General features: G+C 37.7%; 1 protein-coding gene across 13 annotated transcripts in view; it reads left to right on the top strand.

The window, feature by feature from the left end:
- Positions 1 to 16,189, top strand: part of MAP2K5 (mitogen-activated protein kinase kinase 5) — a 250,757-nt gene that overhangs the window by 103,675 nt on the left and 130,893 nt on the right. For all 13 annotated transcript variants that reach the window (XM_053928531.2, XM_053928532.2, XM_053928533.2 and 10 more), the window contains exons 12-13: positions 7,337 to 7,398; positions 12,927 to 12,975. In XM_053928531.2, the coding sequence (XP_053784506.1) occupies positions 7,337 to 7,398; positions 12,927 to 12,975 (111 nt within the window). The remainder of the gene's footprint in view (positions 1 to 7,336; positions 7,399 to 12,926; positions 12,976 to 16,189) is intronic.

The following is a 16,189-nucleotide window of genomic DNA, read 5'->3' on the forward strand; positions in this document are numbered from 1 at the left end:
TCTTAAAAACATTGCCCTGGCTAGAAACTTCAGTGCCGTGTTGAGTAATAGAAGTGGTGAGAGCAGACACCCTTCCTTTCATTGCTGACCTTAGAGGGAAGACTTTCAGTCTTCCACAATTTAAGTATGATGTGGTTTGGTAGATGTTCTTTACCAGGTTGTTGAAGTCCCTTTCTCTTCCAACTTTGTTGATTATTTTTATCACGAAAGGGTGTTAGATTTTGTCAAATGCTTTTTCTGTGTCTACTGAAGTAGACATGTGTGTTTTGTCCTCTATTTCATAATTATGATGTGGTATATTAATTGATTTTTGCATGTTGAACCAATCTTGCATTCCTGGTCATGATGTACAATCCTTTTTATATGTTGCTAGATTCAATTTGCTAGTATATTTTAAAATTATATTTATTTAAATTATATATATATTTTACATATACATATATTTTATTATATATAAATATATAATATATAACATGTAACAATGTCTGGATTTATTATAAACATTTGGTATCTTTGCAAACATTCTAATGATTTCTTTTTTTTAATTTTTAATTTTTATTGTTATTCAGTTACAGCTGTATGCCTTTTCTCCCCATCCATCCACCCCGCCCCAGCCTAACCCACCTTCCTCCCCCCACTCCACCCTTCCCCTTGATTTTGTCCATGTGTCCTTTATAGTAGTTCCTGTAATCCCCTCTCCTCACTGTCCCCTCCCCACTCCCCCTTGGCTATTGTTAGATTGTTCTTAACTTCAATGTCTCTGGTTATATTTTGTTTGCTTTTTTCTTCTGTTGATTATGTTCCAGTTAAAGGTGAGTTCATATGGTATTTGTCCCTCACCATCTGGCTTATTTCACTTAGCATAAGGCTCTCCAGTTCCATCCATGCTGTTGCAAAGGGTATAAGCTCCTTCTTTCTCTCTGCTGCATAGAATTCCATTGTGTAAATGTACCATAGTTTTTTGATCCACTCATTTGCTGATGGGCACCCTGGTTGCTTCCAGTACTTGGCTTAAATTATATTTTTAAATTTAATGTATTGTTAAGAGATATTGATCTGTGACTTTCTTGTAATATTGTCTGGTTTTGGTATTGGGTAATACTGTCCTCAAAGAATGAGTTGGAAGGTGTTCCCTCATCTTTTGTTTTTTGAAGAGTTGTGAAGGATTGATGTTAATTCCTCTTTAAACATTTGATAGAATTCACCAGTGAAGTCACCTGGTCCTGGGAGGTGGGGGTTGTTTTCTGTTTTTGTGGTTAGTTGGCCTCTGTTGCCTATTACCAGGATAAGTCCCAGCACTAGATTGAACAATGCTTTACTCACATTTAAAAAAGAGAGACAGAGAGATCAGCTTCAGTAGTGAGTGTCAGTCCATGGCCGTTGGCAGCATCCCCCCAGTAGCCTCTGCAGACTGTAGGCCCCTACACGCCCCGCTTGTTCTGGGCACTCCCACCACGCTCCTGTGGAGTCAGAAATGCTGAAAGCTGGGGACATGCCTGAGGATCACTGAAATACACACGTAAGCAAGACAAAGGAGTACGTATTGAGTCTGAAACTGGGAAAGATATTCCCAAAGAGGTAGCCCAGCACAGGCCATGTGGGCCCTTTCTCTCAGTAAGCAAGTGTTCTAGGTCGAAGGCTCATTCCTCTGTGGCCTAGCAAGGTTTGAAAGACTGTGCTCATAAAACTCTTTTTAACAGTTTTTCTTTAAATTGTAGTATAATACCTGGACAGTATATTGCAGTATAATACATATGACATGATTTACCCTATTAACCACTTGTAAGTGTTTAGTTCAAAAGCACTGAGTACGCTCACATTGCTGTGCACCCACCACCACCCTTGGTCTCTAGAGCCTTTCCATCTTGCAGGACTGAGACTGTACTGTTAAACGCAACTCCTTATTGAATTAGTGTTTAAATTAGAGTGTTTAATTCAAATGAGAGTGTTTTCTGTAAGACTTTGTCTTTCATGTTCCTCTAGACCTCCATTACCACCTTCTTTTATGTTAAATATTTTCTAATATAGCGTTTACATTCTCTTTTCTTTGACTATATTTTTTGAGTTTTATTTTTGGTTTCTCTAGAGATTGCAATTAACATTTTAACCGACAACATATTTCAAATTACTACCAACTTCCTTTCAATATTGTACAGAAACGTTGCTTTTGTATAGCCCCATTTCTTCCCTATCTTTGAAAAGTCTTACACGTATGCATGTCCTAAATTCCTAAGAATATGTTAGAGCTTTTCAAAGCCTCTATGGACATCCTATTCCCCAGCTTTTTCTTTTAATGATTTTGGTTAGCTGTTGTTTACCTCAACTGTTATCCACCACTTCAGTCAGTTACAAAGTTAATCAATTGCTTTTTACTATTTTCAACAAATGCCCCTAAGGAAAAAGCTTTTTGTACTAGGCAAGCTCCAGGTCAGATGGAATAAAGACAGAATTGCAAGTGGTATCTTCCAGGGGAGTGATGTGACATGCCTTCTCATTAAGTCAAAGCTGAATCCACTAAGAAACGCCCAAATGCATCTGAGAATATGTGCACATGTATTTGGATTACTATCATGGGAATAAATTGTTTTCCCAAAAACCCATGTTGCAAAGAAAGAAAGGGCTTTTTACTTTTTCAATTAGCAAACACTAAGAGAGCTTCTTCTGAAATTTTTGCTTATCGGTTCAGATTTCAGTTTTGTTATTAATAATAATTATGGTTATTTTAGGGAAACTGTTGCTTTTTGTTCATTTTTTTATCCTACATGCAAGATGCTACTTTCTACTTTAGACCCTTATAGGATCAGCACATACCTTACCCCGTGAGTCCTTTTGGTGTAGTTGCGTGAAGGTGATAGCCCTAATTCATCAACAGAAACATGTAGTTGTTTGGCAGCTGAAATTGGGTTTTTGCTAACCTGCTAGCACTCTTCCTCCTGGTTCCTGTGGCAGATAGTGGCATACAATGAAACAATGGGCTAGGGATGATCTGAGGCCAGGGGACACTGGGAAATGACAGGTCGCAGGTAGCAAACCAGTGACTTTGGAATCATGAGCAAACAGTTCAAACTAACTTTGCCACAGATAAGTGAGTTTCTAAATGCCCAGAATACCAACATCTCAGCTAAGATTAGACTATCTTTCTGAGTACACAAGGTCTATCCATAAAGTATCCAGCCATATAATATGAAAAAATACAGACATTTCTTGAAGAAGATACAAGAAACATTGTACATAAGACAATGACACCTCAGTCCCCTTCAAAGTAGGCACCTTGAGACCTCACACAGTTCTCCCAGTATCTCTTCCACCATTCAAAACATTCTGCAAAATCCTCCTTGGAATCACCATCAACTGCTCTGTCGTATTTTCCTGACTCTCGTCTGTGGTTTGAAATCTCTTCCCTTCCAAAGGTGATTTTAGTTTTGGGAAAAGCCAGAAGTCATAGGGTGCCAAATCCGGGCTATAGGGGGTCTGAGTTACATGGGTGATTTGAGGTTTCACCAAAAAAACTCTACGTGAGACGTGATGCATGAGTGGGCATGTTGTGATGAAGCTGCCAGTCAGCAGTTGCCCATAACTGCAGCCATTTTGGTTGTATCGCATCTCTCAGCCAATGAAGAACATTGAGGTAGTACTCCATATTAATTGTTTGGCCTGGAGGAGCGTACTCATGATGGACAACACCTTCCCGATCAAAAAACACAGTTAACATGGTCTTGATCTTGCTGCAACTTTGCTGTACCTTCTTTGGGCATGGAGAACCAGACTGCTTCCATTGGGATGACTGGGCCTTCATTTCTGGTTCATAGCTGTAGATCTACGAATTCACCTCTGGTTATGACCTTCTTGAGGAAATCTGGTTCATTGGTAGCGGTTTGAATCAAGTCATTAGCAACTGCAGCATGATGTTCCTTCTGCTCTGGTAGCAGAAGCCACAGAATGAATTTTGCCACAACACATTTCATGCCAAGATCCTTCGTCAAACTCTGGGACATAGGATCTTTTGGAACCCCCAGATCAGCTTCTAGTTCTCGCACGGTCAATTCCCGGTCTTTGTTGATTGCAGCCTGTACACGTTCAACATCCTCGGGTGTTCTGCTTGTTGCAGGCCTCCCAGAACATGGATCACTTTCAAGAGATTCTCAGCCATCTTTGAAGTGTTTGTGCCACACTTGTATTTGCGCTGTACTCATTGCATCGTCCCTGAAAGCCCTCTGAATCATCCAGATAGTTTCCTCAGAGTAATGTTCAAGCTTAACACAAAATTTGATGCAGATTTGTTCCTCTATTTGCTCAGTCATTTTGAATGCAATGGCCACACAGTGACATGCTCACTCAGTGGCGTCTACTGACTAGTTCAGTGAAGTTGTCATTGGCCGCGCATGTGCATTCCAGTGCACCCTCCTTGGCTGCCAGATTACGTGGATGTCACGCAGACCATTCTTGTTATAATAACAATGGCTGGACTTTCTCCAGACAGACCTCTTGTATGTTATAATAGCACATTGCAGTGGGACTTTTTAAACTATAAAAAGTTTACATGTGATTCTCAAGCTATGTGATGTTGTAGGGAAACCTTTTAGACCTTTGCAGTTCTAGGAGTTCAAAAGCTCAGGTCTTTTCTGAGCTCTGCCGTCGACTGACTCATGGTCATGGCTAGAATACTCACTTCTCTGGGGCTCAGTTTCCTCCACCTGTCAAATAAAGTCATTGCAGTGACCTTTAGTGCCCCTCCAGCACTAATGTTTGATGAATCTAAAAATTGTCTTTTGGGAATAGGCCTATAGGATAGATATTACTCAGTAGAACTGAGTAAAAATTTAACCGAAAACCTTCTGCCACTGGTAATCTAGTAAGAGTTATTTAACTGTACCAAGAGAACTCATCAGGCTTACCGGGAACTCTTCTGAATGGATCTGCCACATCTTTTTTCTTTTCATTCATTCATTCATTCATTCATTCATTTTGCCTCTGACAGTTATCTCTGATAACTATGTCAAGGACAGGATGGATCTGTGATGACACAAAGCCAGGTGTAAAATTTCCCTGTATGGATGGCTAAGGAGAGTGGGATGTAAACGAACATTTACAAAAACCAGTGAACTACCTCAAAATAGGATTCTCTTTTCACTTGTTCTACTGATAATGGTAGTAATATAATCTTTGGCTTTTTGTTTAGCTTATTGAATATTGTCCATTCAGCTAATTATAATTAAGCCCTGATTTATATCCTATGTAAAAATAAATTTCCTCTTAGGACTTACTAGTATATGTGAGTGAATTTACACCTCCTAGTTTTGGGCCACTCCAGCTATTCACTTCATAAGGGATTGGTGCAATAAACAGCCTTTGTCAGTATTTCAAACACCAGCATGTGAAGTTTGATCTTCTTGAGACTGTTCATGCTTGCAACTGCCAATTCATCTGAAAGATCAATGAGAACATAACATTTTTTTCTACCATACTTTAACTTTTATTGCATGTATAATAAAAATGCTATTTTAGTAAGTAAAGATGGTTCGGCTCACTGTGGAACTGTGTTTTTTCAGTGTCTTCCCAGTAGTACCCAGAGCCAAAGCACAGGTCTTAATCATTAGAACTGTGGTTTTCCAGTGTCTGTCAGAATCTGGAAACTACAAGGCAAGTTAACTAAAGAAGTGATCATTTTCCCGCTTTAAACAGGATAAATACAAAACCAGTAGCTTTATTTATATATTTTTACAGGAAAAATTACTTAATATTTTTCTCTGACGTTCAGCTTTAGAAAACCTTGACATATAAAATTTTTCTTTTTGCAAAATAGACAAGTTCATTTCAGGAGAATAACGTCTTCCATGCTAATCCTTTATGAAGTATATTTTAAAATCATCCGGTAGTATAGTGTAGTATAGTAGAGGTTAAAAATCCATATTTAACCTCTGATAGAGAAAAGTTATTTCTCAAATATCCTGGCTAATTCCACTGTAAACTGAAAGACCATACACCTCAATTGGACTGAAAGGAAAACTAGTACATATTGTTAAAACAGTGCTCAAGTGATCACATCATTAATATGAGTAAAGTAGTGGTTCTTTGAATATCTTCCTAAAATTAATGAGTGTACACAAATTTATACTTTCAAGTATAAATATTGAGTATTGGTGTCTTTAAAATAGTTACCGAGGAAAGTTATGCAGTTATTTCAGTGATGTTATTGGTGCTGTGAATGGTTTGCTGTCTCTTCTTACTAAATTACTCTGAGAGCAACTGTGCTTACCTGGTGAAATTCATGGTGATTTTTATTTATTTATGTATTTATCTGTAAGATATTTATTGAATATCTCTTATTTGCTAGTTGTGCTAACTTCTGGGTTGATGGAAATCAAAAAACAAGCAAACAGCATGGCCCTTGCCTTTATGATGTCATTCCTAATCTAGTGGTTTTGATTTTTAGAATCTGCTAGAAGCTGAACCGGTAAAGGTTAAGGGTATTAGTGAATACCATTTTAGTGAAAAATGGTATGACGTAGGAGATTGGTTTTTCTCTTTTATCCCATTAAGTGGTTTTCAAAGAGAATTTCAAAAAATAAAAATAAAACAAAACCCATTTTGAACTGAGATCTTTGGAAGACATCGGTGCTTGTCTTGGTAACTAATTTAAAGGGTTATGTTCATTTAGGGAGATGTTAAATGAGTACTTTATTAGGTTTTGTGTGCATTTTGGACCTTATATTCACCAACTTTGTTTGGTTAATGGAAAATTGAAGGTAGGGTTCCAGTTTACATTTGAGAAAACTGACACGGGCAGATACCTAAATGTGGCCGTCCTATTGATCTTCAGTTTTGTGTATGTATTTAAATTTACATAAAGTTCAGTTTCTTAGCCTGCTGTTGACTCGTTTCTTCAGTATTGCATGTAAATCATTATACACTTGGGAATAAAATGGAAGTATCTAGTTATGCTTCATCTGGAAGTGTGATTATGTTATAAATCACAGGTGGCAAACATAAGGCCCACCAGTCGAATCCAGCCCTCCACCTTGTTTTATCCAGCCTGGCACCTTGTTTCTACCTGGCAACAGCACCGAGCTCCTTGCTCCTAGTTAAGGAGTAATTTATACAGTCCTAAAATTACATTCGGCCTTTTGAAGGCAACAGCGAGGCTATTGTGGCCCTTGGTGAAAATGAGTTTGACACCCCTGTTTATAAATAAAATTGGACAAAAACCAGTTTTACCCCAGACATTTAATGCATAAGATGAGAAAAAGAAATTCTTACAAAGAATGCACAGAGGAGGAGCCCGGTGCACTGTTCCAGTCATTTCACTTGTAGTAACACAGCATGTTTGTCTCTGCAGGGGGATCTCTGGATGTGTACAGAAAGATTCCAGAGCACGTCCTCGGAAGGATTGCAGGAGCTGTGAGTACATGGCTTCAACCTCGTGCAGTCTGGGTGATTTCATCTCTAGTCAAGCCTGATCCTCCTTATATCCTCGGGGTGTTCTGGGTTTCTTCAATTCCTATTGACAGCGAGGGTCTTCTTAACCTTCTTTTCCTATCATGTCTGTGCTTTCTTCTTTTCATAGACCAACCCGCAGTAAGTACACGGTCACGTGACATCTTTCAGGCTTACAGGTACTCTCACCTGTTCTACTTTCATGTGTTTGCAGGGACCTTAGTGCTCTTGCTCACCAGTAAAATTTCCATGTTCTTCGAAAAGAAAACCAGTTTTTGGACATTTTATAATTATAGGCATATTAGAAAATACTTTTAAAGTCTTAAGTTATTAAAATAAAACAGTGTATAGGAAAATACTACTTTATTCTTAAAGATTTTCACAGACATTTTATGCTCTTGGGTTTTCATTTTTTTCACCCACTACATCTAAGATTATTTTCTTTGTGATTAAAAGCAGTTTTCCTATTTTCCATATTTGCTAATAAACTGATGAAATATAACAACTAAACTAAATTACTATATAAGCCCCAGATCTCCAGTGTGGAATAATGTAGGCTGAACAGTGTCTAAGAGAAGTCTCTGGGTGGTGTAATAGTAAACAATTGCTGAACTAAAGGCACTCTGATAACGTAAGCAGTTTAATGCAAAGTGATTATACCATGTACCATTTAATTAAATGGCTGATTTTCACATTCGTTATACTTCAGGCTGTCAACTCAAATCCTTTAATCCAATGTGGACACTTATTTAGTTTTAGTTCATTGTAATTCACAGCTTTCCTTTTTTCTTTCTAATTATTAGTGTGAACTGCCCAGGGTGATGAGAACTTCCTTTTTCTGATGCTATTGCTGTTAAGTAGCTTCTAATCTACACGTTTAGGCAGATTAGTTTAGTATGAAATTTGAGTACTTAAATCACTATTGTAGGTGAAAATAAAAATGTTTCCTTTCCTCTTTTAATCTCAGGGGAGAATGAATTCTTTGTGGCTTTTGGCAGTTCTTGGCTCTAATGTTTAATAACACATATAATAAAGGAGGGGGAAGGTGAGGATACCAATTGAAAATGAAAAAAAGTGTAGGAGTTCTGTATACTCAATTATTTATTGAACTTGGCTAAAGTAGGAACCTGCCTCCTTCAGTAGAGGAGCATGCCTTTCTTGGACTTCATAAAGCTTGCCTTTGTCTGTGCAGGGCACCCACACAAGGCCACTGGCCTTTTAAGTTCTGCTGGAGTGGGGAGCCAGGGAAGTCAGGGGGGAAAAAATAATAATAACAATAATCCAGTTTCAAATACAGGGCTTACCTATGGGTAATTGAAAATAAGACAAACGTTATTTTAGCGAAAGGCATTTAAAATAAGTGTTAGCCCAAAGCATTGTTTACATTTGCCCTTACATTTTTAAAGGAGCCTTTTTTTCTTTCTAGAATGTGTCCAATTGCTCCAACTTTTATGGCTCATCAGGTCATAGTCATGAAAACTGCCTGCGCCCTGAGTAGGAAAAATGCTTTTGATAATTGCGCTCTTCATCTGCCACTTTTTATAAAACTCTCCTGGGGCCTAAGCTTGTGAATGCCTGCAAAGTGTATTTTTTAATGTAATTTGAGGAGGCTACAAACTTGGATAACCCTTTGTTGCTGCTGACAAAAACCAATGGAAGAATTACCAGTCAAAAAGTAAGACTAGCAAATCGATGATGGGTCGTAGGCCATGATTTGTAAAGTCAGTGTCCTCTTAGCCTGACTGGGTTCCTGGTATCCTTGCTTATCTCTCCTCTTATGTTCTGAGGACAGCTCAGCATCATTCCCTTCAGTTCTCCCAGTGAGGCCAAGAAACCACAGTGGGCACCATTTTCAAATCAGAATCAATGGAGTTATAGAGAAGAGGGAAATAGGTGTGTAGTGAATACTTTCTTGTGCCAATCATTGATAAATGTTTTACCTACAAATACTGTCATTCAGTCTAAACAGCAACTCTGCAAAAAAGAAATGTAGGTTATTGTACCTATTTATACATGTATAAGATGAGGTTTAGAAAAGTTAAATAACTTGCCCAGAGTTATCATATGACTAGTGAGTCATGATTTGAACCCAGGGCTGTTTGACTCCAGGCCTCATGTTCTTTCACTCTACTTTCCTAAGAGAATGAGAACAAAGAAGAGGAAGGAGTGAAAGGGAGAACAAGGTTAAAAAGAAAAAAAAAGAAAGAGAAGAAAAAAGGGAAGTATAATATGAATGAGAGAATAATGGAATAACGCATGCTGTTGCCTCAGATTCTTTTCATGTCTTAGAAACACATCAAGGCATCGCTCGCTCCACAAACTGACTTTACTTTTCAAAGCTCTGGGGCTCATTATAGGATGGACCCCTGTCAGCCTTTATGATATGTGGTTCAAATTTTCTCTTGTAGGACGTATGGCAAGAGAATATTTTTCCCAGAAAAAGAAATCTACGTAAACTGGCTGAATTGAGCCTTCCAGCTTGCTCCATGATTTTTATTCACTTTGCATCTGAATTTGGTCTCCTTTCTGTCCAAATGCCGCCCTGTCTTTCCCTGGCACCTAACACATTTTATTTTTCCGCTCATTGCTGAAGCAGTGACATTGTGTACTCTGTGTTGATTGAAGTTGTCCCTGAGAAGACGTGCACTTGACACGTCAAGGAGTGAGTGATTGACGGCAGATCTAAGCGCTTTCGGTGTCAAGGCTTTGCGGAGCCACCGTTGTGAAGCCCGGCCTGTCGTGCACCGAGAATACCCGCTAGATTCCCATCAACAGTCCTCTAGCTCCCTCCCCTTTGATTCTCATATGCTGATACAGGAGAATGTAGTCTGTTTTGACAAAGTTGGAAGAATTATATTTTTTAGTCTTTAGCAAAATTTATAATTTTAGCTATCTTTAATGGGAAAGGTTTATAATATGTAATGAAGCTTATAATTGAGAAGTTTAACCCTACTTCCAGAACTCAGAAGACAGTTACCTCATGCTAAATAAGATGACCTTATTCTGCTACTCAAAAAGAAAACTATTTATATTATTGATGGTATTTTTTATAAGCATTTAAGGAAATATTTTTGTCCTGTTTCCTCCTTTTGTGTTCAAGTTATCATTATTACTGTTTTGGTATTTTCTTTTTTTATGGCCTTACTGTTTAGAAAATGTGTGTTTTATTGTAATGCCACTTATCCTAAACCCTAGAAGAAGTTATTTGCTGTAAAAATACATTCTATTCCCCTAAAATAGGCAAACGTGCAATTGCTTATACTGTGTTAGGAAATCTTTCAGCAGTACATTCCACTCTATGAGAACAATTAAAATATGTTAACTTCTGCTCAGCATTAATTGACATAGAATTTATCTTCTTCTAGACCTTTACTATTTGGAAATCGGGTTTCTCCCTTTGCATTTCTGGTTTTAATATTACTCGTAATCGTTCCTGACCGACTTAAACCCTGGCTTCCTCAGCCCCCAACCCTCTTGTCACCACTTCAAGAGCTGTGGCTCACTCAGTGACTTCTCCTAATGCGAGCTCTTCCTGTTCTTACAGTCCCGACCCACCTGAAATTTCTTACAGTGATAGGTACTTTTAAATTCTTACAGTAAATTTGAGTGATAGGTGTTCATTTATTGTATCTGATACCTAATTATGAATAGCCAGCCTTGAAATTGGCAAGCCCACACTCATGTACGTACAGTCAATGGGCATAAATAAAAATATGTGCATCTCTTTTTACAACGATTTCTATATGAAGGTTTTTAAAGCTTTTAATGGTTAAATTTCCCACCTAGCAGGTAGCACTTGTAACCCATGTACTTAGGGTCTTAGAAATACTTTATTTTTCCAGTATCTTATTTGACTAATTTTTTAATTTATTGGGATGGCATGGGTTAATAAAATTATACAGGTTTCAGGTGTACAATTGTACAGTACATCATCTGTATGTTGTATTGTGTGTTCACCACCCCGTGACTAATTATTCTTAACGCAGGCTGTTAAATTCTGAAATCTAAATCTAATTCAGTCGTTTATCTTCTCTCTTTACTTCCTTGACTTGCTCTTTCAGCATCACCTACGCAATTGCACCCTGTTGCTCGCATCAGCCAGATGGGCTACTTTGTTACTTCTCACCCCAATATCATTTAAAACATTTTTGGGAAACTTTTTATTTTGAAATTATTTAAAACTTTCAGAAACTTATTATGGTGAGAATAATACAAAGAATTCCCACAGATGCTTCACGTAGACTCCGCAGTTGTTAACAGTGAACCACCTTTCATTTACACACACACAGTTGACCCTTGAACAACACAAGATTCTAGGGGCACCAACTGTTGTGTAGACAAAAATCTGAGTATAACTTAAGTTGGCCCTTCATATATGTGGGTTCCCAACCGCAGAGCGAAACTACTACGTATTTTTTCCTTAGACATTTGAGAATAAGTTACAGCCATCATGGCCCCTTGCCCCTAACTACTTCAGGTGTACATTTCCTAAGAACAAGGACGTTCTCTTAGATTATCACTATACACTGATCAAAATTAGGAAATTAGCATTGATACATTACTATTATCTAATCAACATTCCTTATTCAGATTTGCCAATTGTCCAGTAATACCTTTATAGGCCAAAGGGAAAAAATTTCTGATTCAGCATCCAGTCTAGGGCTGTGCGTTGCTTTTAGCTGTCCTCTGTTTTTAATCTCTCTTAATCTGGAACAGTGTCTCAGTGTTTCTTTCCCGACCTTGGTATTTTTGAAGAGTACACTGCCCAAATACTTTGACTATATATTCTTACCTTGGCCTGAATGCTTTCTCCTCTTTTTTTTCACATCAGTTACTCAAAGCCCAGCACCTTGGTAAAGCTTCCTGATTACAAGCAGGAAAAACAATCTCTTTTTTACCCATTGCCTTAGTTAGCCAACTTTTTTAAAATGTCCCTTTTTGGTCATAAATGTCATGACCTGTGAAAAAAATTTACATATAGAAGTATAGAAAAATAAAAAATGAAAGTCTTCGTCCCTTTTTCCTGTCCCTCTCCACGGAGAACTTAGTAGATGTCCTTCCTCGTCATTTTATGCGCGTACAGTTAATCCTCGCCTTTCTCATACCTTATACTCAGAACACTGAAAGTCCAGTAAAGGGAAGAACCTGAAGCTTGTACTTTGGCATTCTCACAGAACCTGACACGGAAGTGAGGCTCAGTGGGTTGGGCGTCATCCCACAAAGCTCAGTGTCGCCAGTTCAATTCCCAGTCAGGGCTCAGGCCTGGACTGTGGGCCACGTCCCCGGTTGCGGGTGGGCAAAAGACAGTCGATAGATGTTTCTCTCGCACATTGATGTTTCTCTCCCTCTTTTTCTCCTTCCCTTGCCGTCTCTCTGAAAATAAATAAATAAAATATTTTTTTAAAGAATTACACTTGATAAGATTATATGTTTCATGTACAGTGTTCCTTATGAAAACCATCATTGTGTTGTTTTCTCTTTCTCAATTTTAGGTTGTTAAAGGCCTTACCTATTTGTGGAGTTTGAAGATTTTACATAGAGGTATGTACTGCGCTTGCAAACTTGGACTTAATGCGAGTGGGGTGGGGAGCTCTACAGATCCCTTGACTTTTAAAGTAAGTGATATGGTATTTAAGCCAGCCAATATATTTGGTAGTCAAAAAGTTTCTTTCTTTTTTTCTCACTCAAATGCTCTGAATTAGATTATAAACTTGGTATTGTATTTTTGTGGATAATATTTACCAAACAGGTAAAAACATATTTCATGTTATCTTAAAATGACAGTATCTTATTTTTCTTACTTAACTCAAGTTAATGCACAACCCTCACTTCTGTACAGTTGCATCCCTTCTTTTTAACATTTCAAATATCATCATACACAGTTCCTTAAGACATTGTTTCACATACCTTGAAAGTATGTGAACCTTTAAATAAGGAATTGGTGAAAGGTAAAAGCATCAGAAATTAGTATCCTAGTCTGTTAATGGAATCTGTGAGGAGAATAATCAGATAACTGTTGAATGTTGCAAAAGGAACCTCCCTTTGCATTTTTTAATGTTCCCAAAATGTCTGAATTCATTTGGAACAAGCTAATAAGTGAGATACAAATTACAACAAAGCAACTTCAGGGCCTAATGTTACTAACAGTACTGCTTAATTTTCCACATCTGTTCAGCCTAGCTTAATGCACATTTAGGGAAGGCAACAGCATACACATTAGGTGTGATTAAAGGAAGTTTTTTTTGTTTTTTGATTCTTTTTTAAGAAAAGGTATAAACTATAAGAGAGCGAAAACAACTGAAGTCTTCAATTTTAGTACCACATCTGTCACTAAGGGTTGTTTTTTGTTTTTCATATCTTGGTGATTCCAATTTCTTAATTCCTCCTTCCTTTTTTGATGAGGATATGTAGATTTTGACAAAATATCAGTTCAGTCCTTGAAGGTATTTATGCTGATTAAATGGAATCGTAAACCAAATTTTTCTTTAAAGCCAGCCCACCCTATTTCTAGAGTGTAGTTGGTGCAAAATGTAAATGTAGGGAAAGTTAGTATTACCCTTCCTGGGTATGAACAAGCATGTTACACATCTGGCGGGTGGGAGAAAAATGAAGCATTTTCACCACCCAGATGAAAAGAAATGGCATTTCACGTAGTATGACGTGTATTGCTTCTACTCCCTGTATTCCCACATCCACACACTCACCAACTCATAAAGTGGTTATAGCCATTCTAATAGGAATTAACATGGTGGTCAGTTCTTGTCATCTTACTGATTTTTATGGGCATCTGCTCTTCATTGACAAAGGAACTCAAGGAAGTCATCAGTTCTCACTCAGCAGCAGAGCTTTTATTAGGAGGACCGTGCATGGACATGCAGTGTTGTTGTTAAATTGATCCTAGGACCATCCTTCACTCTGGACATACAGCACGATTCTGGCTTATACTGAATCAGTGAGGAATCTTAGCACTAAGAACTAGAGTAGGCGGGAAAATACTATTTAGTTATTCTGCAATGATTTTTTATTTTTCTTTTTTAAAATCAGAAATCAGTAGATATTGATAAATAGATATACCTCTAGAATTTCCTGTATCCCAATTATTTGGTTTTAGTTTTACTCTTTGTTTTGGAGAAATAATTGAATTTTTCATTTGAAGTGGGTTCTTCATAGTCATGTTTCAGATGGAGTTATGTCTGGATCTAAAAGTAAACTCTAAAGGGTTGGTGAGATTTCCAGAACTGCCACCCTATAGTCACTGTGGGCAACTGTTGTTGCCTAGAGCCCCTCAGAGGCAGGTAGGGCCCTCTTCCCAGCTCCGAGGCAGCTTGGACTAAGAAAAGGTTCTTTGATTAGTGACAGACAAGGGCCGATTTGACTGACTGAGAACATGGAGCTTTCATAAAGGAATCCTGAGCTTGTACTTCTCTTTCCAGTTTATGCTGACCGACCCAGTTCCTTCAGAGGGTAACCCACAATAAAATGCCCGCCAGGGGCTGCGCAGCAGAAGTGGTAGTGGGCCAACCAACCCTCTCGAGGGGTTTTAGTTGTAGATAAATACCTGTGAGTGAATGTGCAACTGCGTTTGTCTAGATGGAAAGACTAACGAATTACAGCGCAAGTGAACGGTTATTCCCCAGTAGTTATGGGCACCCAACTATAGAAACGATACACCGTGGCAATATACCTCATTAAATATATGTTTAGCCTTTCAGTTTCCTAGTTATTTGTGGAAACTTCTACCTTCTGGATTTAAAAGCATGTGTTTTTATTGAAGAGTAGAATAAGCTAAGTTTTCTTGAAAACTTCTGTAAAGCGTTATAATGAGAAATTTACTCTAGATTGAGTTGTTAATTTAGTATCTTAGAGGATTTTGTCCATATTTAATAACTTGAATTCCATAAAAATAAGATTAAAGATGCCTTTTTTCCCCAAAAAGCTATTTAATTTTTTCCTTGATTAAAAAATTGTAGCTTTTTAGATCAGTTCAATCAGGCAATTAAAGATCAGAGCTTTAAGTTCAGCTAAGGCAATTACATAGGTAATATACTTGTTTATACACTTTTGCTGTATAAGCTCATTGCTGTACCTTCTTAAAAGCACATATACTCAGTTTTGCTTTCTTTAAATGAATGATGATGAGAATTATAGCTAATATGTGTCACATTGTCAAATCAAAGACAAGTGTCCTTCTGCAAAAGGAAGAACCTGGTACAGGCGCTCTTAGAAGATAGGAATGAAAGGAAGACAGCAAAAGAGAATTACTAATGAGGAATCTAAGCCTCTTTCTCCTTTGTCTTTGTCTAAGTACCTCTGTTCTCCTCTGACCATCATTTTCTTCCCTGCAAAATGCTTCTCCTGAAAAACAGGGTCTTGTACTTACAAGCACAGATTTTAAAAGGTGAGAAGTAGAGATGTATTGAGTTAACTAATGAGAAAAGAGAACATACTATTTCTCACATTTAAATTACTTCCTTGGAATACACTGTTCCTATATTTTTAGCTGTTAAAGAATATATATACATATATATTTATACATATGTAATATAAATATACACACACACACACAGTGTATTGTGGGATTTATAAAACATAGTTGATGACTGCCAAACATGCTGTTGAAAATCAGGTCTTTCCTGTAGTGCATTTCCAGTGAGGATTGTAAAGTCGGATGAAATCTGAGCACCAGGCAGTGACAAACCACCCGTCCCATGAGGCTTATTAATCTGGTACGGTTTTTTTATCTGATGGCGTATTA

Source organism: Desmodus rotundus, chromosome 7, assembly GCF_022682495.2.
Source record: "Desmodus rotundus isolate HL8 chromosome 7, HLdesRot8A.1, whole genome shotgun sequence".
Lineage (NCBI taxonomy): Eukaryota > Metazoa > Chordata > Mammalia > Chiroptera > Phyllostomidae > Desmodus > Desmodus rotundus.